This window comes from Gracilinanus agilis, chromosome 1 (assembly GCF_016433145.1).
Source record: "Gracilinanus agilis isolate LMUSP501 chromosome 1, AgileGrace, whole genome shotgun sequence".
Lineage (NCBI taxonomy): Eukaryota > Metazoa > Chordata > Mammalia > Didelphimorphia > Didelphidae > Gracilinanus > Gracilinanus agilis.
Genome location: NC_058130.1, coordinates 717,937,789 through 717,950,821, shown reverse-complemented (window position 1 = coordinate 717,950,821; position 13,033 = coordinate 717,937,789). Strand labels below are relative to the sequence as shown.

The 13,033-nt window shown below is 37.4% G+C and overlaps 1 protein-coding gene across 1 annotated transcript in view; it reads right to left on the bottom strand.

The window, feature by feature from the left end:
* LOC123232149 (vomeronasal type-2 receptor 26-like) overlaps positions 1 to 12,278 on the bottom strand; it is a 31,281-nt gene extending 19,003 nt beyond the window's left edge. Inside the window, exons 1-3 of the mRNA XM_044658517.1 lie at positions 12,067 to 12,278; positions 8,766 to 9,057; positions 561 to 1,364 (exon numbers count right to left, since the gene is read on the bottom strand). Coding sequence (XP_044514452.1) covers positions 561 to 1,364; positions 8,766 to 8,801 — 840 coding nt within the window. The 5' untranslated portion in view covers positions 8,802 to 9,057; positions 12,067 to 12,278. The remainder of the gene's footprint in view (positions 1 to 560; positions 1,365 to 8,765; positions 9,058 to 12,066) is intronic.
* Between the last annotated feature and the right edge of the window lie 755 nt (positions 12,279 to 13,033).

Here is a 13,033-nt window from a genome sequence, read left to right as displayed (position 1 = left end):
TTCAGAGTTGATTGGTTAATGAAAATCTGGGCATCATTAATAATGTATAAGGAAATATCTTAACAAAATCTTGATTGCTTTAAACTCAGAATGAAAATTAGTGAGAAAATTATTCACTCACAGGTAGGAAGATCAAGAGGACTAGTCATTGGATTGGTTGTCAGCCAGTGTAGGACATTTTATATAGGCTAACTGGCTACACTCAGGCTAATGATAGTTTTTCCAATAATTATAACTGGCATAGGATAAAATAAGATGCCTCTGGTGGTGATTGATTACCCCATGAGTGGAAATAAACTAGAAAGGAGTTGCAAAAGGGATTCCTGTCCAGATATATGAATGACTACTAGGTAGTACCTGAGGCGCTTTCCAACTCTAAGACACTCTGAAAGAAATAGCAATGACGAGTTTCACATGCAAACTGACAAATATTTTAAATTAACACTTAATCAGATTACTTGAGAATTAAAATGTTCTTTGTTATCCATCTTATCCCACATATTCCCAAAATATAACCTCAATACACCATAGCTAAAAAGAGACCATATATTCAATATTACCTGCCATGAATCTGGTACTAAATATTCTTTATCTTCCGCTGATCTTTTCTCTGATTTTTCCATAAACATTTCATGGAGAGCCCAAGCCACAGCATACACAGTATTGTAGATGGTATAACTCAAGCCAGACATGGTCATATCAAAAGCACAAAGAGGCAAAATCTCCAAGGAAGCATTTGGTGAACATATCTCTTGCTCTTTTTTTTCTGGTTGATCTGAGCACCTAAAAGCTGAGAGCCAGAATCCCCTAAGTAAAATGTCATCTGGGTATTTAGAAGGTCTAATTGTCTTAAGAAAAGTCTTGAAACCAGGAATTTCATTTGTCAAGTATGAAAATGTGAGAGCCCCATGGAAATTTTGATCATACCGATAGATGGGTCTCATGGTAATGTCCCAGTGAGATGTAGCAATCCACACCTTCCGTGTTATAAAAAAAGGAAGTTGTGAGTATCTCAGAATCATTAGTGAATCTGTGTCACCATGGATGACGATCACCTTGGTTGATGATATTATGATCCTGGGCATGAAAGTCTCATGTGATTCCGTATGTTTTCTCTCACTGACAGGAATCTTCTCTGTGAAGGACACACAAACACCCTTCTTTCCCATTTCCTTTCTCATTTCCCAGAGGAATTCCTCACCTCTCATGTCATCTGAGACAATCAGTCCTATCCAGTTCCATGCAAAATGTACAATTAAGCAGACAACACCTTTGGGAAGAGAAGAATCTTTGGGGGCCATCTGGTAGAGGGAAGGAAACTGGACCTTGTCAGTAAGAATAGAGTCAAATGGACCATAGCTGATCTGGATGAGAAAAAAATATGGATCAGTTTGCTTCATAGTAATGTTGGGAGAATTGGAGCAAAATGAAACTTCAGAAATGAGCATTTTTATTGATAGAAAAAAATATGTAGTAAAAAATATAGTTATTATAAGTGTTATTTCAAACTCAGTTTGTCTCTGTTTATCTCTCTCTCTCTGAGCCCTCAAAAGACAATCATTTACTGAAGACAGCATTCTAAGATTCTGTTGTTCTCTTCTCTAGCCAGTGGGTCTTTCCTCTGCTTTCCAAAGGAACCAGAATATATTCTTATTCTTTGATTTTTTTGTTGGCCCACAATAGATTTCCAGATTAAACCTGTTATATATTATCTTGGGCAGGGTAGTGGGGTTTTTTCAATAAAAGAAAAACACATGAACATTATTGTGTACATTATTGATTTTCAACACAATAAGTCTACCTCTACATGTTTTTGCTACATTTAAAAGTTGCATTTCAAGCAATAAAATATAATAATTTTCTCATGAACCTGGAATATGGACTTCTGGTTGAATGGAAAGAATAATCTTAGAGTGAGAAGGGAACTTGGGGGAATCTAAACTAACCATTCACAAAAAGGAATGCTCACTATAATATAGCTAAATTGTAGGAATCCAATCTATGCCTGAAGATTTCCAGTGAATATGATCTTGCTACCTATAAGGGTAGCCAATTTTGTTTCATGTATAATTGATATTATTATTATTCTTATTAGGAAACAAAGGATCTTCCTTTCATCTAACCTCAAATTCCTTTCTTTCTAATGTGGATAGCTAATGATATTTTGTACCTCTTTTGGCCTCCCAAAAACATACTTTTGATTTTAAAACCTTATTTGATTTTAGGTGTGAAGTTCTAACTATCTCTTTGATGCCTCCTCTCTTTTGTCTATATCTTTTGTCTTTGGTAAGGACTGGCAGGATATTTATTTGTAAACAAGAAGTCTCTTGGGTGGTGAAGTGATTAAATAAGGTAGGCACATCCATGTGGGGAAAACTGCACTGGGGTCATGCAGCCATTCTGGATTGCCACCTGTTGCTCTTAGCATTAAGAAGACCTACCGCTTCTCCTAATTGAAGTCTAAGTCCTCCAATCATAGCTCGGGAAAAGGATTTTGGGAAGATCATAAATTGAAGGAAGGAACAAGAAGTCTGTCAGCTTCCCCCCTGGAATCATGGACTTAACGGGTGGCTCAGTGGATTGAGAGTCAGGCCCAGAGATGGGAGGTCCTGAGTTCAAATATGACCTCCAACACTTCCTAGCTGTGTGACCCTGGGCAAGTCACTTAACCCCCATTGCCTAGCCCTCACCACTCTTCTGCCTTAGAACCAATACGTAATATTGATTCCAAGATGAAAAATAAAGGTTTAAAAAAAGCAATAATCATGGACTTTAGGGTGTGAGGTTTGCCTCTGGGTTTGCTCAGCTGTTCATGTAGTGAAGGTCTAGAAGAAGTGACTGGCCAAAAGGTCCCAGGCTCTCACATTCTCTGCCAGTCAGCCAAGAAGCTTATGCTCTTCTCTCTTTCCTTCCTTGGTCTGATTTTTGCTAGCTAATAAATAATAATTATAAAATTAAGATATGGTCTCCAGAGTATTTTAATTTAATAGTAACTTCCAACATTTGTTATTGGTTCTACCTTTCTAGACCACACATTACAATTATAATCACTCCTCCACATAACAGACTTTCAATGGCCATTATTGCCCCTTTGCACATTTTTCTCTCTAGTCTACAGTTCCTTCTCTATTTCCTTCAAACAATCCTCAAAAACCATAGGTCCAAGTCTCTTTACCATCCAAGTTGTCCTTCTCTGAATACTCTTCAGTTCACTCTAATGAGGGATGAGGGCAGAGCATAAAGGTAAATCGCCACCTTATTCCTGGAAGTTTTCCTTTTATAATGCAACTCAAGATTACATTAGCTTTTTGGGCTTCCAAATCAGCAAACTGATGAATGTTGAATGAAAGAATAAATGAACAGATGGATGAAAAATTATTTATTACATGTTTGCCTTGCTCCAAACATTGTGATAAGTGTGGAGATACTAATGCAAAAAAGAATCTATTGCTTCCTTCCAATAGATCATATTTATATTGGAGAAGACAAAACATAATGAAGTATTAGCTAGGAAGGAATGTTTTGGGCTGAGAAGTACTTGGGATGGTCAGTGGAAACAAGGAGCAGTTTATTATTATGTCCTTTCCATGAATAGTAGTATAGATTTGATTACTGTATCCTGATCTAGAGTTGGAAAACAGTGAATAATAGAAAAGGAAGAGGAGTTTTCAAGAATGAAAAGCGTCTGTGAGGTATATGCAAGATGTGGTTTGTGTTAGATATGGAGAAGTATCACTTATGAAATGTCTCTAATTTTCAACTTCTGATTTAAGGAAGTGGCTCCAGCAAGCAGGAATGGAATAAATATACATGGAGAATGTAATGGTTCTGAATGACTATAACAATGAGTTTAAAATCCACTAAAATCTGTTGTTTTTTTCTTTTTAACTGTTGTTTAACTTGTTTGCCCAATTAAGTATGTACAAAGTTGACCTTTATAAAAAATACAAGTAAAAGTTTTAAAATTTATAGTTATGAATTTTTTTTTTAGGTTCAGAACAACATATTGGATTCTTGGGTCTAATTAGACCCTGACTTTGTCACTAAGGGTGTTAGTAGGAAAATATAAGTAATGGGGTCACCAGGGATATTAAAAATCAACTATGGGGTTTGTGGGAACACTCTCTGGGATGTAAGAGAGACTAAAACTGATCACTGAAGTCTTGTACAGCTACACCACTCCCAACTGGAAAAATAACAGCCAACTGTCACTCTGGCCAGAGGCCTTGAATTAACTGATAAGGTAACAAGGTGAAATTAGGTTTTAATTAGAAACAACTAAAAGGAGGGATAGGAATGACTACTCTAAAATCTTAACACCTAATAACAAAACCCAAAGGGACAGGGAAGGACTTATTCAGTACACTAATTTAAGCTATCTAACTAACAGGGCCCAAGGAGCTATACTGGAGTCTCTGGGTTTCTGCCTCAAACCTGGAACCTGCCAGGCTTGAGTACAGCTAGGGCTTTTGTGGCTTTGGGATTTCTCACTGCAGTCCACTGATGATGTCTGGATGCCAGGAGCTACAGTTGTCTCAGGAACTAAGCAGTAAGGGGTTTGCTTGAAGCACTGTCCTCTTCTCTTGTTCTTTCCTTAAATGCCACACCACACAGGATCCCAGGGGAAAACAGGATGCAAGGTGTCCTTTGCTCTGAGTTCTCCCAGGCTGGCAACAGTTTTTGCCTACCACTAATGTAGTCCACACACAGAACACAGATAGACTTCCTCCTCCTTCATTCCAACCTGGAATTCCCAGCTCCAGCTCCTTCCTGCTAGGTACTTCCTAATCAATATATAATCAATACCTAATAACTAGCTAATCTAATCTTACTCATAACAGTTATAACCCTAGTATTTATCTCATTTACATATTACATGTGACTAGCATCTATATCTTTATCAGGGGCATGAATAAAAATGTTAAACATCAGAGAACTAAGAAAAGATCTCACAGATGCTCAAATGGTTACTTACAGTAACGTTACCTATAAACCATTTAAAAACTATGCTGTGAGTTCAAGTAACCAATGATTATTGCTATTTAGTTTGTATGTATACTTCCATTAATCTATATAATACATTTCTCCATTGCCTGCTTAAAAATAACATCATATAGAACAGCTAGGTAGTACAGTGAATAAGGAGCAAGGCTTGGAGTTGGGAGGATCTTAGTTCAAATCATGGGAATAAGTTGATTATGTTGGGATTTTGAAAAATGAATGGGCAACAGAAAAGGATGGCCTAGGACAGTGATGGTAAACTTTTTAGAGATGGAGTGCCACTGAGTGTTGGATGCACCATGCACCGCCCCTTACCCCACATAGGAGAGAGGGAGGAAGCACTCCCATTAGGCTGTTGGACAGAGGGGTGGGGGATTTGGGAAAAAAGGTTGTCAGACAGAGAAGGGGAAGGGAGCAGCTCTGCCCAAGTCCTTCCACCTTTCCAGTAACAAACTCTAGGTGGGGAGAAAGGGGGGAGTCACAAGACCATGGCTCCAAGACTATGTGCCATCTTTGGTACCTGTACCATAGGTTTGCCATCACTGCCCTAGGAGAACAGGGAAGGTAGAGGAAGAATAGAAAAAAAAACTATCTCATGCAAAAAAGGGCACATAATAAGGAGATTTTACAGTGGAGAAAATAACACTTAAACCTTATTCTCATCTGAATTAGTTCAAAGATGGAAAAATATACTCTAAATTGGATATTGAAATATATCTTACTCAAAAAAGAAAGAGGAGGGAAAGGAATGAGAAAGAGAAGTAATAAGAGAAGGCTAATAAAGTAAGGCAGTGAAACTGGGAAAAACTTTTTATTATGAATTTTTTTGACAAAGACCCAATTTCTCAAATATATGGGGGAACTGAGTCAAAGTTATAAAAACAAGAACCATTTTTCGGTTGATAAGTGGTCTAAGGCAATCAAGCCTATTGTCATGAAAAAGAGTCCTACATCACTATTGATTAAAGAAATACAAATGAAAATTGCTCTGAGGTACTACCTCACTCCTACCAGATTGGATAACATGATAGAAAAGGAAAATGAGAAGTGTTGCAGGGAATGTGGAAAAATGAGACACTAATGCAGTGTTGGTGAGGTTGTAAGCTGCCCCTACACATACTCTACAACCCAGCAATACCACTATTAGGTCTGTATCCAAAAGATATCAAAGGGAAAGGGGCTATATGTACAAAAATATTTACATCAACTTTTTATGTGGCAGCAAATTAGAAATTGAGAGGATGCCAGTCAATTGGGAAATGGCTGTACAAATTATGATATATGATTGTGATGAAAAATTATTGCTTATAAGAAAATATATACAGGATCTGCAAAATGAGAAAATTAATATGAACTAATACAAAATGAATTCAACATAACCAGTGGAAGATTGCAGACAACAGGATTATTGTAGTGATAAATGTGGAACACATTTAATCAATAAATCATTTATAAAACACATATGATCAATAAAATGATCCAACAATCTATCCAAGTGCATCTGTACATGTCATCAAAGGACACATGGTAAAAAGGATTCTCCACTTCCAAATTGAAAATTGAAGAACTCTGAGTCCAGACTGAAGCATATTCTTTACCCTTTCTTGATTATTCTTGCTTTTTCTGTTTGTGGATGTGGGGATGGAGTCTTGCTACAAGGCTAGTATGAAACTGTTTTGCATGATTTCACATATATAATTTATATCATATTCTTTGTATTTTCAATGGGTAGAGGAGGGAAAAGAATGTAGGAGAGAATTTGGAGCTAAAAATATTAAAAATGAACATTTTTAAAAGTTAATTATAATTGGGAAATACTCAAGGAAATAAAAATATAATTTTAAAAATTGAAGACAGCTAAAAGGTTTGCTAAAAACAGTATTTAAGTGGTCCAGTGTTCTTCTACTCTTCTCAGGAAGATGGAGAACATTGAAAATCATAAGCAGGATTTAATACCATGACAAAATTCCATGACTATACCTAATATTAATCTACTATACAGATGAGACCTCACTAACTATAGTAAGATACAGATGAAATGTAATGTCTATTCATAAAGAGGCATCAGAAATCCTGCCCAACTACCAGATACTTCTTTCCCCAGCTTTCATCAGGAAAAAAATGGCTCCTTAAAGGAGCCAGTTCCAGATCTTGCTAACCATGGCCATTGCTGCCTGATGTCAGAGGATCAGATATGTACCCCACACATCACACTATGAAGGAACCTACCCATTTTTGGGAACAGACATATTCCTCCTCTCCTACCATGTTGTATCCCAACAAGATCAAGGAAAAAGAACCCCAGAATGGCCAAACCAGTCTTCCTCTTCCCTGTCTAAGTCCTTATTCTACTATATCATCTGGTAAAGATGCAAGATGAAATGTGTTACGTGGATCCTTTGATTTGTGGATCTCATTCTGGTTTCTAAATCTCAACCCACAATTTATAACCCACGCCTTTTGAGCCTGAAGTTTTTAAAAACTCTGATCTCCAAGTGCAGGGCCAGAATTCTCAGTAATCCCAATGCTAGTGACACCACAAAGTTTCCCCTGGCACATCCTCCAAGGACCCCAAATCCTGAATCTGTATCTGTGGAACTATTGGGGATAAATAATATTGAGTGAAGCTTTAAAAGCTTTAACATAAGGAGTGTGGATATAAATAGAGAGAGGCCCTCAGCCATTCCTCTTTTCACATGAGTAATTCCATACTAAAACTTGGCCACCTTTTCATTTAAATCAAGGACTCACATTTTCCTTTATATCCATCCCATGAATCCATCCCTACTTCTCTTCTTGTTTCTGAACTAAGAAACCAGTTAGTTAAGTGCTTGACTAACAATGATAAAGTCCAGTATGCAACAAGGTTAAAATGTGGATTAGTCCACCTGCAAGGCCAGTGTTCAGACTGTCCAGTTTTTAAAAGATGAGCTAACTTCTGAAAGAAATTTCCTCATACCACACGAATCTTTGTCTTTGATGCCCATTAATAAAGAGAAAGGCTTCACTGTGAGCAATGGCAGTATTATACTCCAGCACCTGCACATTCTTAAAAGTACTTATGGAGCTCTCAGTAAAGCATCACAGACATACCATTGCTCCCTCAAACCTGAATTTCTATGCCAGTGTTCATACTCAGTTTTCCTTTTGTAAATAACACTCTATGATAAATTCAGAACTAACATTAATGAGCTAAATGATTTTGAATGATGAAGCACATAGAGTAAGATATAATAGACTGGTCAATCATTCAACTGATAGTCCAAGCATGTAAATAGGAAACATTTTAACTTCTCTAGTCTTCAGAGATCTTATCTCTGGAGTGGACAAGAATATATAGGTTTCCTTTCAGATCTCTTGATGAGTTAGAAGCTCAATAACTAATTAGATTCTTGGTTTATAATCTGAGTAAAGCTCCAGGAGAGGTTCATCCTCTCTGATGACTGAAGCAGCCACATGTGGCAGAGGCAATAGTGTTCAATGGGTGTTGAGGAGTCCCAAGGTCAAATTCTGGCAAAGGAAAATATTAGCTGTGTGATCTTGGAGAAGCAACATTACTTTCCTCTATTTCAATTTTCTTTCTATAAAATTCACCAACCTCATAAGTTGCCTTATAAATTTGTGAGGATCAGAAGAAATGCATATGTAAAAGACTTTTAAAATCTTGAAACATTTAATAAATGCTAATTATTGTGGTTGATGATGTTTATTATTATTATTTTGATTGACAAGTTATAGAATCTGGCACATTCACCATTACTCACCTGTGGAAACTTGTAGAGGTTGAGCAGGGTCCCCATCTGGACAGAGAGAGCTGAGGTGACTCCTCCAATAACAGCCACAGACTTGTCCTGCTCCCTGCAGTTGTAGTTAGGGACAAGCTGGCCCTGTCCAGAAAGCCACTTTAGGGAGCTCTCCAATGTTCTCTCATCACTGTGGTAGGTGTTGTAGAGGTGGAATCCCAGGGAAATGTTGGGCAACAGGTAGGGATCCTTATTAATCTCCTCTATTGCAAACACTATAGCCAGGGCCTGCTGGTAATTTTTTAGCAGCCACCTGTAGGGTTGAAGGCCACAGAATAGTAATAAAACCTTTAAAAATAGTATTTTTCAGAAGGAAGAATTTCCCATCCATGTGACTTAAAACTAAGGACTCCAGTGGTTGTTGAGCTCATTTCATTTGTATCAAAAATAGCTCCCCCATATGACTTATTTCTATAGTCTTTCCTTGTGATTCCTGAGATAATGAGGACTATTGGCTTTAAGTTACTGTGTGACTGCTTCATTTGAGCCACTCACTCATTTCACAAACAGATATCAAATATCCAATATGTATCAGATCCTATATAGTATTTGGCTGGTCCTTGACTCTAGAAGACCTGGAGTATAGGGGAAAGAAAATAGATACACCAATAATTATAATACAAGGTGGCAGGTGATATCGCAAAGGTTAATGGCAATGAGATCTAACAAAGCTGAGAGAAGGGAGGTCCTTCTCCCTGAAGAAATAAGGGAAGACTTGCCTAGAGGACATCATGGGCCATGGAAGGGGACGATGACTTGGCTACATGGGTATTCAGGGTAGAGGTCATTCCAAGAGGAGTAAATGATAGAAACACACAAGTGTTGGAATAGGAGGAACTACATATTTGGGTACCTATTATCTCACTCAAATCCTGTCTGATACACCCAATTAAAAGTGACTTCTAGACTTGCCTTCCCTCTCTATTCACTTTCTTTCATTCCTGCACAGAGACTAAGAAGAATAGAGAACTAAAGTCAATTCAAAGATTCAAAGGTTGTTTTTTTTTTAATACCTTTACTTTTTGTCTTAGAATTGATATTAAATATCAGTTCCAAGGAAGAAAAGTAAAAGCTGGAGAAGTGTGGTTTAATGACTTGGTCAAGGTCATGTAGCTAGGAAATATCTGAGGCCTGATTCAAATCTAGAACCTTCCATCACCAGGCATGGCTTTCTATCCACTGAGCCATCCACCTGCGCCAAACCTTCCTGCCCTAAAGATTCAAAGGTTTTTAATTAGAAAGCCAATAACAAAGAACAAAGACCTTTGTTATTCTTGGCAATTTAAAAAATATGTATCTAACCTAGTAAGATTTCCCCAGCAATTAGCATCTCTCTGGCAATACAGGCCTGTTTTAATAGAGGCAGGTTGTGAGCATGACAGAATCCCAGTCCTCGTAAGCTCGCTTAAAGATGATAGCATTAGAGAATTTTTATTTCTGTCTTCAAATGTCAATTTCTAAGTTTATCAGAATATAAGACCCTGTGTCCATTCTTCCTTTCTTCATTAGTTTTCCATTTAATTAGAATCAGGGAGGTCAGAAGAACCTCTAACCTCACCAAGGAATGCTATTCTCAATATAAAATTCAAAGATTACATATAGAGTTTAAAAGAGCATTTGCCTTAGGACAAGATTTTTCTTTTAAGTTTCACCAATGAATAGTAAGACCTTCTTTGTTTTCCAAGCGAAACCACCACTTTTGCCTATTTAGTGAATAATAAAGAAAGAATAAAAAGAAAATAAGAATAAGCATATTAGAGCTAAGAAAAGGTGACCAATGATTAAAATGATTTAATGTTTTTGTCTTTTAGTTAAAAAATGGAAACATAAATATTTATTTGTAATAGGAAGGAAAGGTATAAAGGAAAGCAAGAGAAAGCAGAGGAAATTTAAAAGTGACAAAAGTTTAGATGAATGTCCCTAAATATTGTCTACAAGAACAGATGGAAGAAGAGTTGAGAATGCTTATCTTCCAAAGAACCATGCAATATATCAAAAAATCTGTCTCCTGGTTTGCAGGAGACAGAATCATCTGGTAACCTGCTTCTCCTCAGCTATCAGAAAGGAAAACTGTTCAGGAATTGTATTTTAGTTTGAATCTCATTCGTACAGTGCAGAAATAGAAAGGATCATATGTGAGTCTGCAATGCGACACAAAAAGTTTCTGCTATGGAAGCCAGGTTTTCTGCAAAGAGAATTGGTACAAGATAAAGTACAAAACTAAAGGCTGACCCTCAGCACAAATGTCAATACAGCTTGTCCAAGTTCCAGAAAGGAATTCTAGTTCCACCCCTCATTGATGCCTACAGTTCAGCAAAAATGATCAAGAGAAACAAAAACAAATTTCTCACATAGCACCCTGAGAAAACTGGAATATTCCAGACATCACTAAGAACTAGCAGCTACTCCGTAAAGATATTTATGAATCTCACTCATTTCTCATGACAACGTTCTTCTCACTTCCCAATGAACTAAAATCTGCTGAGCTTTCATTTCAGGCTCTGTTCAAGATCAATCTAGTTAGTATAATTGAGGTTCCCTAGCCAGAACTGCTCTAAGATAAACATGTAACTAGTACCATGAATAATATACAACATAATAAATTCACACAGAGGAAGAAGACCAAATAATACGTTTTCCAATGGAAGGCATGATTGGAGAATATAACATCTTCCCTTAAGAAAGACATCCCAAGACTCCCTAAAAGGTGCCACTCACTTGTTATTAGACAGGCAAGTGTAGAAAGGACACATTGAGGCTTTCACTTCTTTTTGCCCAATATGAGAACACCAACAGCAATAACTCAGCCCAAGAATGGAAAAGAGACACAGGCCTAGGGAACTTCTGTAGCTTCAGGGTATTAACCTAATTCCAGGGGCCATTCAGTCTAAGCAATTACATTAGTTCTACAACTTAATTATTAGCATGAGGTCAGGAGAGGGCAGACAGAGTGATAAAAGACTGTGCCTAATAAGGATTGAGCTTTCTGGGTCTGTGAGATTTGGAGAGTAGTGAGGAGGAGGAGGAAGCAGAGGAGAGATGTTTCTCTATTCAATTTGAAAGTAAAAAAAAAGAAAGGAAAAGAAAAAAGAAAGGAAAGAAGCCAACCTAACATAGAGGAAACTAACAAAAATGTGGAAAAATTCAGAGGCAAGAAGGGAGCATTCACTGTCTCCTGCTGCAAGGACCTGCCTTTCTGTTCCATCCATAAGGATATATTTTTAATCATCACAGTGAAAATGAGGCCAGAAAAATCACTTACTGGTAAGGCTTACAAGCTTTGTTAGGAGGACTTTCAAACAGTTTTGCTCCTGTTAGCCTGTTCACTTCAACTGAGAACAAGGGTAAAAAGATCCCAAACACCAGGTCCCCATCTATGGAAACAATGGGACTAATTTGGTGCAAGCAGGGGAATTTTTCTGTCCTGTGCACAGAGCCTGGAAGCTGGAGCAGCAGAGAAATGACAAAGAAAGAAAGCAGTTTAGAAATACATTTCTGAATAGGTGATACCATCTCCCTGAAAATAGACTAAGTTCCAAGTGTGGTGAAACCAGGGAGCCACTTGGACTAGACCAAAGTGAGTTACTTTAGTCATGGACTGATGAGAAATTGTCTAGCATCAGAAATGATTTGTCCTTCCATAGATGCTGCCTGCCACACCTGAGGAAACACATTAGGTCCATGTTCAAGACAAGGACAATAGTGCGAGATGAATGGACATTTTATAGTTTCACCAGCTTTTAGACTAAATTATCTCATAGCACTTTATTTTTAGATACTGAAGGGGAGCACTCCTCCTACTCCACCCTCCACAGGGAAGTCTTCATCCATGAAAAACTCTGGGGACCAGACTGCCTAGGGCTTCTCCAACTGAGCCTCTGCATCTCAGGGAAAAACATCAAATTTTGGACTCTTCCCCAGAGCAGAGGAGAGTAGGTGCCAGCTTTGCCAGATTAAAAAAAACCCTTTTCTTTTATAATCTTTTTTTTTTACTGTCCTTATTTTCTTTAAACATTACAGTATAAAGGAGAAAATAAAGTCCAACAAACACAAAGAATATTGCCTAAGATGGCATGACAAGTTAGTACCCCAGTCTAGATTGGAATTCTGGTATCCTAAGTAAAAGTCTATGTTTTGGGGAGTTTTGTATTTTTTCATTGTACATACATCATAACAGCCATTTCTAATTTTCAGGACTATCCTAACAGTATCTGATCTGCCTTACAACT